Source organism: Lepisosteus oculatus, chromosome 2, assembly GCF_040954835.1.
Source record: "Lepisosteus oculatus isolate fLepOcu1 chromosome 2, fLepOcu1.hap2, whole genome shotgun sequence".
In the NCBI taxonomy this organism is placed as follows: domain Eukaryota; kingdom Metazoa; phylum Chordata; class Actinopteri; order Semionotiformes; family Lepisosteidae; genus Lepisosteus; species Lepisosteus oculatus.
The window spans coordinates 75,017,372-75,037,405 of NC_090697.1; the positions used below are offsets into that span (position 1 = coordinate 75,017,372).

The window sequence follows — 20,034 nt, forward strand, 5'->3', positions numbered from 1 at the left end:
CCAAGAACATGCATCTCACGGTATTGAACAGGGCAATGGGACAGGGTGGGAGCCCAAGGCGTTTCCCTGGAAAGAAGTGAGCAAAACGCAGCACAGCACCCACCACTCTCTGCGTAAAGAAGCGCGTCCAGTCCATCGAGACATGCCAGTATGCCTGCAGTCAAACTCCACCCCTGGTTGTGGGGTCTCTGGCTTTCAACCCAACCAGGCTCCCAGCTCCTTGACTGACTTAACTGATCTAGTTATTGTCTCAGTTGCACACATTGGAAAAACAAATCTAACAATTACAAGGTCCTGTGCACGGTAGCGAATACAAAAAAAACTAAGATGCTCCTTGTTTTCGGGGATTTCCAGCTAGGAACCCAGTGTAAGGCCAGGAGAGTGAGGGGCGTGAAGTCTGAACAGTGGATGTATCTCCGCTCCTTCAGTGCCAGGCTGGACAGACCTGCAGTCCGGTCACTCAATGCACCTGGAGGAGCGTCGGTGTCCACTGGGGCTCAGCCCGCCCGCTGACCTTGCCAGGCCGATTGCGGTATTTAACCTCTCTGGACGACCGGACTAACCTGAAGGCGCAGGCGCCCGCCGTGGTAAGAAGCCCCCCGCACAGCTGCAGCGTCTCGCATCGAGCGCGGAAAGTCTGAAAAACCGGAGGACCCCTGGGACCCCGTCAAGCCTCGTCAGACCGATCCTCCCAGCTGGTGGGACACCCGAGGGCCCGGCCGGTCTCCTAGCTGTAGGCGAGGTGGTACACACTGTGACCCAGTTCTTACCCAGGGGGGCCTCAGTCCAGGCTTCACACCTTTATTCCTCCCCAAGACCTCAGACACAAACCAGGAGCTGGCCGCAGACGGGCGAGAGGAAGGCCGCCCCACCTCCGGGTCTTAGGGTCTTACTGATCCGCTCTCGCCAAGGGGTTTCTCCAGGAATCCCCAAGATCCGGCTCCTCCTGAAATGCCCCCCCCGCCGGCTGCAAAACCCTCTCCCGTCTGCAGTCTCCCGCCTCAGCGTGCAGCCCGAACCCTGATCGTGCATTCTGAGAGCGAGCAAGAGCTTCCCCGTCCTGACCCGCGCGCGGCTACGTCCACACCACAGGTCCTCATCAGTCCTCTGTATCCCCCCGCAAAAGTTCAATTAAAACAAAATATAACGGGATTATTTTCCCCCCCATTTACCGCCGTGCAGCTTGACATTTGTTTGGGTAACGATTGGATATTTGACATTTAATTTCCCGGACTCGGCCGTTCAAGGCTGGAGATGTACAGTCATGTAAGCCCTGCCAAGGAGCCGTCTTCTCTGGGCGGGGGGGGTTAACAGGAAGGAAATGAAGCCCCCCGTCACAGCTGCAGCCCCGTCTGATTGAAAACCGGGCCGCTGACGAACCGGGCTGCGTCCTCGGAGCCGGCGCTGGGCGGCCAGAGCTCGCGCAGATAAGGACCCCGCTGCCCGGCCGCGGCATACTCGCGCGCAGACGTCCCGGCAAGAATGCGTCATCTTTTAAACTGTACGTCTGTCCATTATTTAAGAATGTTAACTAAACCAACGAGCTTGAAAGATCAAGATGCCTGGTGAGTTATAAGAATACAGATCTGGATCTTACTGCTTTCCCATGAAGGCCTCATCCAGTTCTCCGCGCCGTCTTCCCTCAAGCGGAATATATTTACACAGCAATGAGGCGCCCAGCGTAGAAAAGTCCAGCAGCTTGGGCCGGCCTGTGGCTTCCTGCTCACGATAGAGCCCAGAACGCGCCGAGCTGTTGTGCATTGCAAGCCTTTCTTCTAGACCCGCGTGCCAGACAGCTGGGGAAAGAAATGGCACTTATTGACGATTGAGGGGCAGGCCAGTGGTATCGTAAGCTAATCCAAAGGTGTGGATACATGATTCAGTCATCCCCAGAACTAGGTGGGCTAGAACCCATTGGGGCTCAGTGCAGGAGACAGGCCTCTGAGCGTGCTCGCGGTGGCCGCAGACAGAGTTCGGGCTTCGGGAGGGCCCCCCCGGACAGCAGCCTGAGCCCCCCCAGCCACGGACGGAGCAGAGCAGACAGCAGACAACAGGCCGCACTGCCCGCAGCCAGCCCCTCCCCATGCCTCACGCAAGCCCCCCAGCCCCGCTGACGGCCTGACACACGCAGCAGCGGCGCTTGATCACTCACTCACTCCCTCCTAACGACAGCCAGGAGCTGTTCCTCCCACCAGGAGATCTCGGAGCACCGTATGTCACTTTACAAGCACCGAAGCAGACATGCACACGCATGAGTGATACAGGTGCGCTGGGAGGGTGGAGCGGAGATATGGAGTATTGTTTTTCCTGTCATAATTTTATGTATTTATTCCATTTTTATTTCCAAGATCCTGGGGCACTCAAAATTCACTTCCCCTTCATTACAGGGATAGCACAGTTCCCGCTGGCTTTGCCTCAGTGTGAGCAGACAGTGGTGAAGTGCCGTGTCCCTGGGCTAGACTTCATTAGCTGCGGGCAACAGCACAGTGCAGTGCCTATCAGCTAGAGCCAGGTGTCTGCAAGCAGCATGTGTCGGCTGGGCCTTTATAGCTACAACGAAAAAGACAAAGAACATCTGTTGATAGCAGCTCAAGACCAGTACAGTACCCACAGGCTATGTCACAGTAAATAGAAATTGGTACAGTCCCATTGGCAATATTGCCGCACCTATAGACATCAGGATAAAGGACATTAATATCTTAGTTCCTATAGCAACAGCACACTACAGTAATTTCTGCTTACATCTCAGTGCCTGCAGATGATAAAACAGTACCAGCTGGTTATACCTCAGCAGCTATGGATAACCGAGTGAAATAATTATTTCATGTGCCTCATGATAAGAGCTACTGGATACCTTAGTGCCTATAGGTAACAAAGGCAGCAAAGTATGATAGGAGAGATTAAAAACACGTCTGTCAGTACTTAATAACCAGGAGGATTGCAAAAGAATAATTCGGTTCTAATTTACCTTCATTTAAATGAACAAAATGGATCATTTATAGGGGTCAAGATTGAACACGACTGTGAAACCTGGACTGAGCCGGTCCAGGGATGGAGACTGTAGCTGTTGATAAAAGCACAGTAACACATTACCACTATAACACGGTACTTCTAGACAGTAACACACCACTGCAGCAGCTCTTCACTAGGATATGGCCTTCCAGGTTTTCAAGGTTAGTCCGCACCAGAACTGCTTGCTTTCAAGTGTCTCCTTCTCTCTAAAACAAACCGATCCACTAGAGAGATTGTCTCTGAAGAGCCTCTTCATTCTGTACAGAAGAAAGAGGAGTGACGGGCTCATTATTTTCTTGCAGAGTCCCTGCTATGCGTCGCCCGCTTGCCAGTGGAACACCAGCATTTTAAATCAGACACAATTAACACATCTGATTGTTCCTTGTCCATTCCAGCCATTTCCATCTGCCTACCCCAACAATGGGCGCGTCTCAGGAGAGAGGGTCTTTATCTTATTAGGAGCATTGTGTCGAGTGGGGCAGCACACTGATTACACCCTCCTAACAGCCAGCGTAACACCATCTCTCCCCTTTGAAGAACGCAGAGCAGATTTCAACACATTTCATCACCAGGTATCTGTAATTAAATTACGGAACGGAGGCGTTTTAACAAGGCTAATTAAACCTTTGAAGGGAGAGAGAAGGGGGTAGGAATAAACAGACACAGCCAGCTCTCGGCACTCCTCGGTACACCAGGCAGAAGAGAACTGATACACACAGTAAAATGCAGTGCAGACAGTAGTGGGGCTCCAAACACCTACAGTACATCGCAGGACACTCATTCAAGATTACCTTAAACTTGTGCCAGCAGCCTCCCCAGCTGGCAGCCCACTGGAGCTCAGCAGGAGCGAGCCTGGCCAGTAGCTGGACAGGAAATCTCCTGGTAAAGCTGAGGCTGCTGCTGGGAGGTGTTAGTGGGGCCAGTAGGGGGCACTGTGGTCTGTGTGGGTCCTAATGCCCCAGTACGGTGACGGGGACACTGCACTGTAAAAAGGCGCTATCCTTCAGATGAGACATAAAACCAAGGTCCTGACTCGGTGGTTATTAAAAATGGCCTACACACTAAGAGAACAGCACCTTAATGTCACTGGCGTGTTGGAGCCCAGTTCACTTCTGTGGTGACCATCCTGATGGACTCCAGTGAGACAGTGTGGCACAGACTGGCAGAACAGGACACTGGGGACAGCAGCCCAGTCCAGAGGGAGCTACAGGTGTGATGGACACCAGTGAGACTGACAGAACAGGACACTGGACACAGCAGCCCAGTCCAGAGGGAGCTCCAGCTCTGGTGGACACAGTGAGACTGTCAGAACAGGACACTGGACACAGCAGCCCAGTCCAGAGGGAGCTCCAGCTGTGGTGGACAGGCAGCAGTTGCTGGTGGCTACAGATCTCTGCCTGTAGGGACTGATGGGGTCCTTAGTGCTGGTGCTGCAGTGCTCAGGGACTGTGGGCTCCTCCTGCCCGTCCGCTCTGCTGCAGGACCACACTCATCCTCGTGCCCCTCGAGCAGCAGCAGCAGCTGTCCCGGCGGGCGATGGGGTGTCCTTGCCAGGCTCGAGCCCCTGTGAGCGCGTGTGGGCTGAGCCAGGGCAGTGAACAGGCACAGGCTGGTCCCGGCTGGGGGAGAGGAAGGGGACAGAACCCCACCAGCCAGCGGTCGCACCCCCGCTGCGGAGCAGGAGCCCCAGACGTGCGGCGTCACCGCGTCCGGCCGTGTCCACACCTGTTACTGACCCGGGACTCACAGCAGAGCCCCCGTAGACGAATATGAATCAGCGCGGTCCGCCCGCGTCAGGACTGCTCCTCAGCATGTCAGTTCGCCTGCGATACAGTGTGAAATTCTGAGGAGGTTATGAATCTTTTATTTTTAATAAGACGTCTCCGTGTGTCATCCCCAGCTGCGCCTGATCCGATTTTTACCAGTTTCTCCCGGGTCTCCCGCAGTAGCCGAGCGAAAACGAACCCCCGGTTTCGGAACACGGACGCGAAACCAGAACCTGGCTGACAGGCGGGACAGCGGGGCAGGTCCCGGCGCTCTCCGCCCCCCTCCGTCTCATCCACTGCGGCACTTCGGTACCGCGGCTTTAATTATTGGACCGAGTCAATTCATCATCAATTGGATAATTGGGGAGTGGGTTGGCGTGAAACTGCGCAATGGGGTATATGGGAGGGCCTGCAGGTTGTTATAATACAGCCCCCCATGCTACGCGCAGTCCACAGTATCGGATGATGCGTTTATGTGCCTTGATTCAATTTCCCCTCTGTTTTACAAGACTGTGGTGTACCGTACTGAGGCATAATCGCATTTCAACCTGCTCTGCTGACGACTATTTTTTTTTTTTTCCCGTGCGCCGCTGTTTAATTACTGCCGATGCGTACTGTAGGAGTCTGCGTGTCGATGTTGATAATCTCATCACGCGCCGCGGCGGGAGGGTACGGATTCCCGAGCTCGGGCCGGGCTCCCCGGCGCGCGAACGCCACAGCTGTGTCAGCAAACTGCACGCCTGCAACCCAATCCGATTGCACTGCCACACCGCGCATCGGCTCCTGCAGCCGCTCCGATCGTGCAGTGCGTTTGTGCTCAGCTATGCAACATATTGATTAGATTGTATGCCGCCGTTCCTCAGACCGGTCCCAATCAATATCATACTCTATAAACTTCCCTACACGTTTAGGTGAGAAATGACTTGCAGATAATGCAATTATCCTGGGCAAAGACATCAGCTGAATTAATTCGTTTCAACCCCAAAGTGCAAACAGTTTAATTCCAGACGCCCCGGGTCAGACTCGCGGGGCACTCCCGGGTGCCAGCGAGCTAAATTCACTTTCATTGCAACTCCGTTGGAAAAAAAAACGGACACTTCACCTTAAAACTGAGCTTGTTTTAAAAAAAAAATGCATCTACCTTGTCATGAGCTAGCTTTGGGAAAAGAGCAGGAACAGAGCCAGCGATCTGTGCGTGACTGTTACCCCAGGAAGGCTCGGAGAAAAGCACAGAGCTTTCTCCGGGTCCGGCGGAGGGGAGCTGCAGCCGGGCTCGACAGCGGGTCCCGGCCGGTGTTCGTTGTGAATGGACCGGCCCGTACAGACCCAGGCTGTTCCTTACAGCTCTAGCGATGCCGGTTCAAGTTCAGGAGGAATGACAAACACCCAAGATGAAAGCGTCGTGGAGCGAAATTGTGGCTTAACCCGCTTCGCATAGGGCTGACCTCCTGACCAGAGGGACAAGGAGACCAGGCCCCCCATGCAGGGTGACCAAGGGGCAGCTGCAGAGGTGGAGGTAGGATACACGAGACGTGCAAGAGAGAGAGAGTTGGGGATCTCCTAGATATTTATAGCGTTTGGGAGAGGAATGGATTGTCAGGAGCGATGCTCATTACTGACAGCTGAGTCTGATTGAGCTGGGCTGTTGTCATGCCTCCAGAACATTTGTTAAAAAACGCCATTTAATTGTTACTGTTAAAAGCCCTTAGCTGCTGGAATCTCTGTGCTTGAGCCCGCAGGCCTTGGAAAAGTCCACCACACACAGTATCACCTGAAGACAAGGGCCAATCGTTCGTGTCAGGATAATTTTTTCGTGTCGCTTCTCATATCAGGTGAACGGTCCTCAACATAAATAGCAAAACGGGTGGGTAGTGGGGTCAGCAGGGGTAGGCTGCAAAGGAACAAGTAACAGGTTTATCTCAGGCTGAAGAGAGAAGAAAGACAACACAACGTTTCGGCTGTGGAGCCTTCTTCGGGTGTTGTTTTTCTTCTCTTTACAGCCCTGAATAAACCTCTTGTTCCATAAATAGCAATTCCACGCCGAGACAGACCCCAGAAGAAGGCTCTACAGTAAACATGCTGTTTCTCCTTTATTGTTCGGTGTGGAATGAACCTATACTTGTTTCTTTGTAGCCAACGCATGCTCACACAGCTCCCTACCCGAACGTCGTCAATAGAAATGCCCTTGTCTGTGTTAAAACAGGATCTGTTAACCCTGAGCAAACCTGTGTTTCATTTTAACACCGACACTAGGGTGACACTTAAAGACAGTGTTGACAAGTGCGAAAGGAGGGATATTTCTGCCAGGAGAATGAGAGAAATGCCGAACAAATAGAGGGAGGACATCTTGGTCACTTGGGATGAGACGCCTTCGCTCACCTGCAGGTTTAGTACCAAAAAAGAGGAAAAAAATAAGAAGAATGGGAAAACATGTGTTACAGTGACACCTTGTGGCTGTAGCGAGTTTATCACCCTTTGGATGAAATCAAACCTGTGCATAGGAGAGCCTGGTTGTTTCGAGAGATCACTTTATTGGCCATATACAATTTCTTGTATTAGGAATTCATCTTTTTCACATACCCCAACTTGCTCTCCATGAGACACACAGACAGGGAGGGAAGCTTGGGGTCAGAGTGCAGGGTCACCCATTTATACAGCACCCCTGGAGCAGTTGGGGTGAAGGGTCTTGCTCAGGGGCCCAACGGAGTAGGATTCCTGTGCCAGCTAGCCACGGGATTCAAACTGGCAACCTCCCAGCCACAGGTGCAGATCCTCAGCCACAGAGCTGCTGCTCTACCCATGCGGTGTTTGTTTGTGTTTGTGTTTGTTTGCTTTTATCACAAAGACAGATAAGCAGGCAGGAGCAACTGTCAGCAGCTTACACCTCTTTGGCGACAGCTTGTCTCCCATGGTAACGACTCAGAAAGCTCCAAAGCTCGGACAGGGAGGCCCGGCACTAACCCAGCAGCCTGGTCAGTACCTGGATGGGAGACCTCCTGGGAGAAACTAAGACTGATGCTGGAAGAGGTGTTAGAGGGACCAGTAGGGGGCGCTCACCCTGCGGTCTGTGTGGGTCCTAATGCCCCAGTATAGTGACGGGGACACTAGACTGTTAACAGGCGCCGTCCTTCGGATGAGACGTAAAACTGAGGTCCTGACTCTCTGTGGTCATTAAAAATCCCAGGGCGTTTCTCAAAGAGTAGGGGTGTTACCCCAGTGTCCTGGCCAAATTCCCCCCCTGGCCTTTACCAATCATGGCCTCCTGATAACCCCCCCTCTCTGAACTGGCCTCATCACTCTGCTCTCCTCCCCACTGAGAGCTGGTGTGTGGGGAGAGGACTGGAGCATCATCCAGGTGGGGCTGCACACTGGTGGTGGTGGAGGGGACCCCCATTACCTGTACAGCGTTTTGAGTGGATATCCAGCAAAAGTGCTATATAAGTGTAGGGAATTGTTAATATTATTATTAACCCAGAACAGCGCCGCTGACCCCTGCAGGTCTGTGGTAAAGAAGCCCCAGCTGAAGTCTGAATGACAGGGGTGAAGCTGTCACAGCACAGGTGGGGTACAAGGGCAGGGCTGGCACCCCTCACCCCTACAGTGAGAAGACTCTGTCACACACTGTGTGGAGTCTGGTCTTCAGCAGAGTGAGAAGCCTCTGTCACACTGCGTGGAGTCTGGTCTTCAGCACAGTGAGAAGACTCTGTCACACTGTGTGGAGCCTGGTCTTCAGCAGAGTGAGAAGACTCTGTCACACTGTGTGGAGCCTGGTCTTCAGCAGAGTGAGAAGACTCTGTCACACTGTGTGGAGTCTGGTGTACAGCACAGTGAGAAGACTGTCATCCTGTGTGGAGTCTGGTCTTCAGCACAGTGAGAAGACTGTCACACTGTGTGGAGTCTGGTCTTCAGCACATAGGACTATACTGATGCATTAAGTCCTTAAAATAATGCAGAGTTTTATCTTTTAGGTGTTATACATTAGAAGATGTCCTTAAAACCCTCTCTAATAAAAGCAAAAAAAATAACATAACAAGGAGAGGAGTGAGAGAAGAGTCATTCAGGAAACTTTCGCATTTTATTTGCCTTTCAAGAAAAATGCCATTCCTCAGCTCACAGCTCCGGGCGTCACAACGAGCTATGTCACCGTCGTCCATGCAAACCGCTGCTGTCCAGGTGTACAAAAATAATCCCCCGTGCCCCACCCACCTCCCTCCTGGATCTGTCTTCGTTATTCTGCGTTTAAAATTCCCCACGAGTCATTCAAAACAAAAACAAAAAAAATCTTCAGAATCAAAACTGTACATGTGTATTTAGAACTATATACATGCACCGCACAGCCAGACAAATCCCATGTCACCTGTGCACTGCGCTCCGGGCCTTCAGGAGCCCGGCCCACACGGGCCACAGGCACAGCTGGTGAGCACAGCGCTCCGCTGAGAGGAGGGGAAGCACGTTCTGGCAGTCAGGGAGCCAGACACAAGGGACAGGGTCACCTCACACACAGCCTGAGCTCCGGCTGCACTGTCAGGGTGGTGAACCGAGCACCTCCCCATAACCAGACACTGAACAGCTGAAGTCTGCATTGCCCCTCCCAGCTGTACACCAAGTATAAATTCTCTAATATATTAAACTTGTCGACCTCTTCATTTATCTATATATATACACACACGGACAGGTGTAAAAGAGACTACATGGGTGCCTGAAGGAATCCAGTTGCTCCAGGCACTCCTCCTGCTTGAGCGAAAGAAGACGGATCAATCCTGAAACGTTCACGGGCCGGGGCTCCCAGCCCTGGGCTCGGACACGGCGGGGGGCAGGGCGGGCAGGTGATCGACAGGTGAGGCAGGTGTGCCCGGCGGGTAGCCGCGGACACGGGGGGCACCTGGAGCACGCTGCCCGACCAGCTGGGCAACGCGGACGTGCCTGGAGCCCGCTGGCCTCGCGCGCGAGCTCAGGTGCGAGGGCCTCACGCCACGCCGCCCCCTCCAGGCCCCTGACTGGAGTCCAGGGCCAGCAGGAGCTTCTCCTTGCTGGGCCTGAGCCAGGGCCCTGGCAGCAGGGTGCCCCTGGGCTTGAACCTGCCCTCCGACGGCCTGGCACCCTCCTCCCCCCACGCCCTCGCCCCGTCTGGCTCTGGAGCCTCCGGGGCCCGGGGCAGGAGGAAGGAGAAAGGCTCTCTCTCCGGGGCCTGGGGGCCGGTCTGCGCTGGGGCCGGAGACGGGGGGGAGCCCCTCTGCTCGGGCTCCGGCAGGGCCTGCGCGCTGGGCAGTCCCTCGGCGGGGATGGGGAGGCTGTGGCCTCTCCGCTTGCCCCTCTCCTCCCCCTCCCTCTTCCTCCCCTGCTCCTCTTCGCCCCTCTGTCCCCTCCTGCCCTCCCTGCCCTCGCTCCAGCTGCGCCCCCCTGCCCTCTCCCCCCTGCTCTCTCTCCCCCTGCCCCTCTCTGGCTCTGCACCCTCCTCATCCCGGGCCGGGATCCGAGCGCTGTCCCTAGATGGTGACCTCTGACCCCTGCGCCCTCCCTTCCCTTGGAGTGCGCCGTCCAGGGAGTCCGTCTCGGGGCACAGGGACCCCTCTTCCCGCCGCCTCCCGCCTCCCCTGTTCCCTCTCCGCCCGTGGCCCCCCGATGTCTTCTCCCCGTCCTCCTCCTGCTCCCCCTGCTCCTCCTTGACCTTCGACCTCCTGCTGGACCGGGGGCGGTCGGCGTCCCTTACTGCAGCCAGACCCTGCTCCTTGTGCAGCACTGCGGGGGAGGGCGACTGACCTCTGAACTCAGGGCCTGCGACAAGAGACAGAGGGGGAAAGGGGGAGTGGGGGGGGGGAGACAGTTAGGGTTCACACAAGGCCGCACATCCCTGCGCCTGCCTGTAGGAGGCGCTGAACGCGCTCTCGCCTGGAGATCTGTGACGATGAGGCTCATGGGAAGGATCTGAGGTGACTGCGTGCGGCCTGCTCTCGGCGCGCTGCGGTTGAAGGCTGCGTGTGTGTGTGTGAGTGTGAGAGAGTGTGTGTGTGTGTGTGCTGGGGGGGAGGCAGCTCAGTAAAGATGGGGCTCACTCCTCCAGCTCCAGGCCGGCCCTGAAGACACCGAGACAGATCACCCAGCCGGCGGCAGCATCCTCAGGGGCATAGCACAGGCAAGAACAACAGTTCCATGCTGTCAGGAATGCACGTGTCGTGCCTGCAGGCTCTCGCTGTGTCGGACAGCAAGTCCCTCTTCTCAAGCGCCTGGGCTCAGAGCTGCCCTGAGGGTGGGTCTGCCGCCGGGCCGCAGGGGCACAGGGGTGAGAGACCCCCCGAGGACCTAACAGGGCAGGGGACTCCTGCAGGGAGGACAAGAGCGGTCTGAGGGGCGCACACCGGCCTCTCCGGCAAGGCGCCAAGTGCATTATTCTACAGTAGGTGTCTTTCAAACCACTTTCTCAAAATACAAACGAATAAATGGAGGTACACCTGGAGCCCGGAGGAGGACGTGTGAGGTGGACAGTCAGCTGCCATCGGGGCTACAGGAGGCCTGGGGGAGTCAGACAGGTACAGCTCACATCACTGGCAGGGAGATCAGGAGCTGTGCAGCCACTGTCGGGACTGTAGCCCCTATTGTAACAGGACTGTTCTACTGTACTGGGACTGTAGCCCCTATTGTAACAGGACTGTTCTACTGTACTGGGACTGTAGCCCCTACTGTAACAGGACTGTTCTACTGTACTGGGACTGTAGCCCCTACTGTAACAGGACTGTTCTACTGTACTGGGACTGTAGCTCCTACTGTAACAGGACTGTTCTACTGTACTGGGACTGTAGCCCCTGTTGTAACAGACTGTTCTACTGTACTGGGACTGTAGCCCCTGTTGTAACAGGACTGTTCTACTGTACTAGGACTGTAGCTCCTATTGTAACAGGACTGTTCTACTGTACTGGGACTGTAGCTCCTATTGTAACAGGACTGTTCTACTGTACTGGGACTGTAGCCCCTATTGTAACAGGACTGTTCTACTGTACTGGGACTGTAGCTCCTATTGTAACAGACTGTTCTACTGTACTGGGACTGTAGCCCCTGTTGTAACAGGACTGTTCTACTGTACTAGGACTGTAGCCCCTATTGTAACAGGACTGTTCTACTGTACTGGGACTGTAGCCCCTATTGTAACAGGACTGTTCCACTGTACTGGGACTGTAGCCCCTATTGTAACAGGACTGTTCTACTGTACTGGGACTGTAGCCCCTATTGTTACAGGACTGTTCTACTGTACTGGGACTGTAGCTCCTATTGTAACAGGGCTGTTCTACTGTACTGGGACTGTAGCCCCTATTGTAACAGGGCTGTTCTACTGTACTGGGACTGTAGCCCCTATTGTAACAGGACTGTTCTTCTGTACTGGGACTGTAGCCCCTATTGTAACAGGGCTGTTCTACTGTACTGGGACTGTAGCCCCTATTGTAACAGGGCTGTTCTACTGTACTGGGACTGTAGCCCCTATTGTAACAGGACTGTTCTTCTGTACTGGGACTGTAGCCCCTATTGTAACAGGGCTGTTCTACTGTACTGGGACTGTAGCCCCTATTGTAACAGGACTGTTCCACTGTACTGGGACTGTAGCTCCTACTGTAACAGGACTGTTCTACTGTACTGGGATTGTAGCCCCTATTGTAACAGGACTGTTCTACTGTACTGGGACTGTAGCTCCTATTATAACTGGGCTGTTCTACTGTACTGGGACTGTAGCCCCTATTGTAACAGGACTGTTCTACTGTACTGGGACTGTAGCCCCTATTGTAACAGGACTGTTCTACTGTACTGGGACTGTAGCTCCTATTGTAACAGGACTGTTCTACTGTACTGGGACTGTAGCCCCTATTGTTACAGGACTGTTACACTACGGCCCATTGTGAAGCGTGTTTGCAGTCGGTGCACCACCAGGTAGCGGCGTTTCGATACAGTAATTCCTGAGGGGCTGATATGAAGGTGGTGCTGTGAGAAGAAAAAAGCAAAAGGAGAGCAATGAAAAGAGATGAAGAAAAAACAAAAAACAAACTAACAGGAACTATTACCAACCGCGTATTCTCAGTACGTCCAATCACATAGAAGCATGGCTCTCCCAGCTTAGAGTTGGTCATGCAGAGAGAGAGACTGGAGAGCTCCACTGCACACCACACAGAGAGGGAGAGAGGAGGAGGAGAGAGGGAGAGAGAGGAGGAGAGAGAGGAGGAGGAGAGAGGGAGAGAGGGAGAGAGAGGAGGAGAGAGGGAGAGAGGAGGAGGAGAGAGGGAAGAGAGGATAGAGAGGAGGAGGAGAGAGGAGGAGAGAGGGAGAGAGGAGGAGAGAGGGAGAGAGGGAGAGAGGGAGAGAGGAGGAGGAGAGAGGGAAGAGAGAGAGGAGAGAGGGAGAGAGAGGGAGAGAGAGGGAGAGAGAGGAGGAGGAGGAGAGAGAGAGAGAGGAGGAGAGAGAGGAGGAGGAGAGAGGGAGAGAGGGAGAGAGAGGAGGAGAGAGGGAGAGAGGAGGAGGAGAGAGGGAAGAGAGGATAGAGAGGAGGAGGAGAGAGGAGGAGAGAGGGAGAGAGGAGGAGGAGAGAGGAGGAGAGAGGGAGAGAGAGGAGGAGAGAGAGGAGGAGGAGAGAGGGAGAGAGAGGAGGAGAGAGGGAGAGAGGAGGAGGAGAGAGGGAAGAGAGGAGGATAGAGAGGAGGAGGAGAGAGGAGGAGAGAGGGAGAGAGGAGGAGGAGAGAGGGAAGAGAGAGGGAAGAGAGAGGAGGAGAGAGGGAGAGAGGGAGAGAGGAGGAGGAGAGAGGGAAGAGAGAGGGAAGAGAGGAGGAGAGAGGGAGAGAGAGGGAGAGAGAGGGAGAGAGAGGGAGAGGAGGAGGAGGAGAGAGAGGAGGAGGAGGAGAGAGAGAGAGAGGGGGCAGTGAGGACGGGAGAAGAGGGGGGAGCAGTGGGGAACAGTGGGGACAGGAGGGAGAGAGAGAGGGGGCAGTGGGGAGAGAGAGGACAGTGAGGACAGGGGGATGGGACGCAGAAGAGAGAGGGCACACAGACAGAGTGAGAGAGCAGCAAGGGTAGGGTGGGAGGAGAAAGGGATCACAGGAACAAAAAAAAGAAAGAGAAAACGAATAAAGAAGCAGAGAGGTTAGTGCACCAGCCGGAAGGAAAAACAAAAACAATCTACAGCACAAAAAGAGCCAGAGAACAACTGAACAGTGCACAGGACCGGGCAGCCCCAGGGAGAGAGAGGCTGCTGGACAGACCAGCCAGCTCTCACTGGGCCAAGGCCACACGAAAAGGCACATGCCTTGGACAGGCTCGCCTCCCTGACTAAGCAGAACAGTATTCAGAACAGGAGGCACCTCTTTACACAAAGAGTTGTGAGGTCTGGAGCACGTTGCCCAGCCAGGATTAATCAACTACAGAAGGAACCAGACAGGCTCTATCAGCCGAGCGACCTTCAGTTTCTTACAAGCAGTGCCACTGCTGCAGTGCCAGTCCCGTAAGCAGACAGCAGCAGACTGGCTGTGAGGCCCGCTGGATTGAATCCAGTATGCACAAAATTTCCCCCAGTTTCTGGGGAGCCCCTGGGCTGCCTCTGGGGACCCGGGGGTCTCGCACGGCTGGCTGAAGTGCTTCCCGGGCCGGACGGCTCCTCTCTGTAACTGCTCCCGCGTTCCTCCCGAGTGGAGGAGGGATATAGGAGAGCCTGGGCTGAGGACGGGACACCCGTCCAACACACACACACACACACACAAGGGCCGATTTTCCCAGAAGCCAATTAACCTTCCAGTATGTTTTTAGACGGTGGGAGAAAGCTGTCGCACCTGGAGGAAACTCACACAAATACAGGGAGAACATGACAGCTCCACACACACAGACAGCACCCCAGGTCCGGAACCGAACCCAGCGCCCCAGAACTGCGCCACCGTGCATCCGCTTCTGCACTCAGAGATGCCCAATATAATATTCCAACAGAGGAGGCATAATACTGCGGCTGTTGTCCTACTTTACCCAGAACCCCTCAGGCACGACGACAGTAACTCAGAACCCAGTCCGGCGCGCTCACCGTAATCGGGCACGTAGCCGTTGCCCCTCTTCAGCACCAGGTGGATGCGGCTGCCGCCCTGGCGGATCTGGTCCACCGCCTGGCTGTGGGTCATGCCCCCCGTGCTGTCGCCGTTGATCTCCACCAGCTGGTCGCTCACCTGCGGGAGGCACACAGGAGGGGTTGGACCTCTCTCTGAAACCCTGGCAGCCTGGGCGGGGGGAGGGGTAGGGGTCAGCCGCTGTCCAGCAGCAGTGGGTTCCTGGCACCACCCCTGTGCGCCGGGGCTGTGTGGGCCGCCTGTCGGCTGGTTACGCCACGGGCTCCACGCCACCTCACAGAGGAGCACTGAGCACTGAAGCACAGACACACGGCCGCCCAGACTCTGCAGGACCCCCACACGCAGACACACGGCCGCCCAGACTCTGCAGGACCCCCACACTCAGACACACGGCCGCCCAGACTCTGCAGGACCCCCACACTCAGACACACGGTCGCCCAGACTCTGCAGGACCCCCACACACAGGCACACGGCCGCCCAGACCCTGCAGGACCCCCACACTCAGACACACGGTCGCCCAGACTCTGCAGGACCCCCACACACAGGCACACGGTCGCCCAGACTCTGCAGGACCCCCACACACAGACACACGGTCGCCCAGACTCTGCAGGACCCCCACACACAGGCACACGGTCGCCCAGACTCTGCAGGACCCCCACACTCAGACACACGGCCGCCCAGACTCTGCAGGACCCCCACACTCAGACACACGGTCGCCCAGACCCTGCAGGACCCCCACACACAGACACACAATCGCCCAGACTCTGCAGGACCCCCACACGCAGACACACAATCGCCCAGACTCTGCAGGACCCCCACACGCAGACACACAATCGCCCAAACTCTGCAGGACCCCCACACGCAGACACACGGCCGCCCAGACTCTGCAGGACCCCCACACGCAGACACACGGCCGCCCAGACTCTGCAGGACCCCCACACTCAGACACACGGCCGCCCAGACTCTGCAGGACCCCCACACTCAGACACACGGTCGCCCAGACTCTGCAGGACCCCCACACACAGGCACACGGCCGCCCAGACCCTGCAGGACCCCCACACTCAGACACACGGTCGCCCAGACTCTGCAGGACCCCCACACACAGGCACACGGTCGCCCAGACTCTGCAGGACCCCCACACACAGACACACGGTCGCCCAGACTCTGCAGGACCCCCACACACAGGCACACGGTCGCCCAGACTCTGCAGGACCCCCACACTCAGACACACGGCCGCCCAGACTCTGCAGGACTCCCACACGCAGGCACACGGTCGCCCAGACTCTGCAGGACCCCCACACTCAGACACACGGTCGCCCAGACCCTGCAGGACCCCCACACACAGACACACAGTCGCCCAGACTCTGCAGGACCCCCACACACAGGCACACGGTCGCCCAGACTCTGCAGGACCCCCACACTCAGACACACGGTCGCCCAGACTCTGCAGGACCCCCACACGCAGGCACACGGTCGCCCAGACTCTGCAGGACCCCCACACTCAGACACACGGTCGCCCAGACCCTGCAGGACCCCCACACACAGACACACAGTCGCCCAGACTCTGCAGGACCCCCACACTCAGACACACGGTCGCCCAGACTCTGCAGGACCCCCACACTCAGACACACGGTCGCCCAGACCCTGCAGGACCCCCACACACAGACACACAGTCGCCCAGACTCTGCAGGACCCCCACACACAGACACACGGCCGCCCAGACTCTGCAGGACCCCCACACTCAGGCACATGGCCGCCCAGACTCTGCAGGACCCCCACACTCAGACACATGGTCGCCCAGACTCTGCAGGACCCCCACACGCAGGCACACGGCCGCCCAGACTCTGCAGGACCCCCACACTCAGGCACATGGCCGCCCAGACTCTGCAGGACCCCCACACTCAGACACATGGTCGCCCAGACTCTGCAAGACCCCCACGCGCAGGCACACGGCCGCCAGGACCCTGCAGGACCCCCACACACAGGCACACTGAGGGCCTGGCATCCAGCCACAGGGGAGAAAGGGACAGGAGGGAGGGGGGCCGGAGAAATCGTGGGGTGCCTTGCCTGTATCTTGTGGCTGCGTGAGGCGGGGCCCCCTTCCATCAGGCCCAGCACGTACAGGCCCATGTTGTACTCGCTGCCCCCTCGCAGGCTGAACCCGAAGCCGGTGGGACCCCTCTCCAGATCCACACTGTAGTACCGCGCGTCCTGCAGGGTCACAGAGGCCCCAGTTAGTGGGCTTTCGGGGAACATGTGTGCGTTAGGGCTGAGAACAGAGCACAGTCATAAACTAACGCAGGGGTTACGTTCCTGAGCCTCCTGAGTTCTTCCTATTTTTACAGTGTAGTATAAAGGGTTTCAATATGTACAGAGCCAAACACCTACAGTTACCCTATGCGTGCATTAAAGAAACGATTTGATGTGTTTATAATGTACTTTAATTACTATATTATCTAATACAGCACTATATTATTATCAGTTGCACTTTATAGGGAGTTAGTAACATGTGTAGCAATACAGTATGTAACTGAATAACCACCTGCACACATAAAGTACACACAAACTGAGGTGCTGTAATTAGCGGAGTTCCCCAAGGGTCTGTACTAGGACCTCTCTTCTTAATTTAAATCAATGATCTAGACTCAGGCATAGTTTGCAGCATGAAGTGAGAGAAAAGGGAGGGAGCAGAGAAAGAGGGAGAGAGTGAAGAACAACGGGATCAAAATCTTTGCTGAAGAGACAGATGTACAGAAAAACTCGCGTACCTTGTGCCGTGACCTGTGACCCTTCCTTACTCGGGACTCAGTGTCCACCTCTGTAGGCTCTGATAGGTTGGAGTCTGCAAAAGAAAGCCATGCTCTCAGATTCCTCTAGGTTCACAAACACTGCTGTAGGCTCAAGAACTCTCCTGTTTGCTCATGAACACTCCTGTAGGTTCATGAACACTGCTGTTGATGACTGAACACTCCTGTAGGTTCATGAACATTCATGAGGCTGAGAGGAGAGTGGGGGGAGAGTCGAGGCTGTGAGGACAGTGGGGGGGGGGGAGAGTCGAGGCTGTGAGGACAGTGGGGGGGGGGGAGTGTCGAGGCTGTGAGGACAGTGGGGGGAGAGTCGAGGCTGTGAGGACAGTGGGGGGAGAGTCGAGGCTGCGAGGACAGTGGGGGGGGGAGAGTCGAGGCTGCGAGGACAGTGAGAAGAGGAGGAGTCGAGGCTGCGAGGACAGTGAGAAGAGGAGGAGTCGAGGCTGTGAGGACAGTGAGAAGAGGAGGAGTCGAGGCTGTGAGGACAGTGAGAAGAGGAGGAGTCGAGGCTGCGAGGACAGTGAGAAGAGGAGGAGTCGAGGCTGTGAGGACAGTGAGAAGAGGAGGAGTCGAGGCTGTGAGGACAGTGAGAGGAGGAGGAGTCGAGGCTGTGAGGACAGTGAGAGGAGGAGGAGTCGAGGCTGTGAGGACAGTGAGAGGAGGAGGAGTCGAGGCTGCGAGGACAGTGGGGGGAGAGTCGAGGCTGTGAGGACAGTGAGAGGAGGAGGAGTCGAGGCTGTGAGGACAGTGAGAGGAGGAGGAGTCGAGGCTGCGAGGACAGTGAGAAGAGGAGGAGTCGAGGCTGTGAGGACAGTGAGAGGAGGAGGAGTCGAGGCTGTGAGGACAGTGAGAAGAGGAGGAGTCGAGGCTGCGAGGACAGTGAGAGGAGGAGGAGTCGAGGCTGTGAGGACAGTGGGGGAGAGGAGGAGTCGAGGCTGCGAGGACAGTGAGAGGAGGAGGAGTCGAGGCTGTGAGGACAGTGAGAGGAGGAGGAGTCGAGGCTGTGAGGACAGTGAGAGGAGGAGGAGTCGAGGCTGCGAGGACAGTGGAGGGCGCGAGCGGGCTGTCTCTCACTGGTGCTGCTGCGCGGGACGATCCGCAGCCGGATGGTGTTCCCGGCGCGGCGGAAGATCTCGGCCAGCTCGCGGTGCGGCAGGGAGAGCACAGACTGCCCGTTGATCCCCTCCAGCCGGTCTCCAGGGTGGATCCGCTCGCTGCGGTCCGCGGGGCTGCCTCGCCGGATCTGGATGAACTTGTGAGGCAGCAGGGAGGCGGCTAGTGTGAGGCAGGGAGAGGGAGGGGGACAGAGGAGGGGAGAAGGGGGAGAGGGATGCAGACAGAAAAGTAAGAGGGAGGAAAAGTGAGTACAGTCTCACTAGCTGTCTGACAGCATGGCTTAAATGGAACAGACAGTGCTGCTCCTGTGAGGAGTCCGGAGGAGCAGCTGCTGTCTCTGACGGCGCTGCGTCCAGAGAGGGGAAGATTACAGAGAGATTTTATCTTTGTTCTTCTTTTCAATTTGTCTTACTCTGAGAGATAAACGCACAGCGACACAGGGAACGACATGAAGTCATCAGAGTGAAGAGGCAGTTCAGAACAGCAGCTTCTGACACCAATCCCCCAGTGTGTTTGCACACTGATGCACACACACACTCATCCACACACACACTCATCCACACACACCGATCCCTACACACACTCATCCACACACACACTCATCCACACACAACGATCCCTACACACACACTGATGCACACACACCAATCCACACACACACTCATCCACACACACACTCATCCACACACACCAATCCCTACACACACACTGATGCACACACACCAATCCCTACACACACCGATCCCTACACACACACTGATGTACACACACGCAGATCCCTACACACACAGATCCCTACACACTCACTGATGCACACACACCAATCCCTACACACACTGATGTACACACACACACAGATCCCCACACACACAGATCCCTACACACACAGATCCCTACACACACAGATCTACACACAAACACACACATAGGGTCATGGATGTCAGAAGGAACAAGCCGTGGAATGGCAGGAGTGCGAAAAAAGACCCTATGCGTAGCGGCGTGATGGGGGTTAGCCCGGGTTTCTAAATGCCGTATAGAAACCTGTGTCCTCAGGCCACGGACAGGAGCGACCTGGTGCTAGGCAGGACTCAGGACATCCGAACAACAAGCGAGGGGCAGAGCAGACACAGGAAATAAATAGGCTACACAACAAGACATGAATAATCACAGGGAACTAGGAACAGGGCAGAGGAGCAGTGCCCTCTAGGTGTACTGGGCGTGACACACAGATCCCTACACACACCCCAATTCACC

General features: G+C 55.9%; 1 protein-coding gene and 1 long non-coding RNA gene across 8 annotated transcripts in view; both read right to left on the reverse strand.

The window, feature by feature from the left end:
- Window positions 1-2,162: 2,162 nt before the first annotated feature.
- LOC107078687 (uncharacterized) lies at window positions 2,163-6,302 on the reverse strand. The gene is made up of 3 exons (XR_001479639.2): window positions 5,920-6,302; window positions 2,969-3,064; window positions 2,163-2,550 (listed from the first exon to the last, which is right to left on the reverse strand). It is a non-coding gene; the product is annotated as an uncharacterized lncRNA (long non-coding RNA).
- Window positions 6,303-8,834: 2,532 nt separating this feature from the next.
- LOC102684244 (membrane-associated guanylate kinase, WW and PDZ domain-containing protein 2-like) overlaps window positions 8,835-20,034 on the reverse strand; it is a 43,457-nt gene continuing 32,257 nt past the window's right edge. For 3 of the 7 annotated variants that reach the window (XM_069183543.1, XM_069183546.1, XM_069183547.1), the window contains 5 exons: window positions 18,739-18,939; window positions 17,626-17,699; window positions 16,925-17,068; window positions 14,818-14,956; window positions 8,835-10,553 (listed from right to left, as the gene is read on the reverse strand). In XM_069183543.1, the coding sequence (XP_069039644.1) occupies window positions 9,745-10,553; window positions 14,818-14,956; window positions 16,925-17,068; window positions 17,626-17,699; window positions 18,739-18,939 (1,367 nt within the window). In that variant the 3' untranslated portion in view covers window positions 8,835-9,744. Of the gene's footprint in view, window positions 10,554-11,227; window positions 12,744-12,811; window positions 12,916-14,817; window positions 14,957-16,924; window positions 17,069-17,625; window positions 17,700-18,738; window positions 18,940-20,034 lie in introns of all 7 variants that reach the window. The other 4 variants (XM_069183548.1, XM_069183552.1, XM_069183560.1 and 1 more) reach the window with 4 other exon arrangements.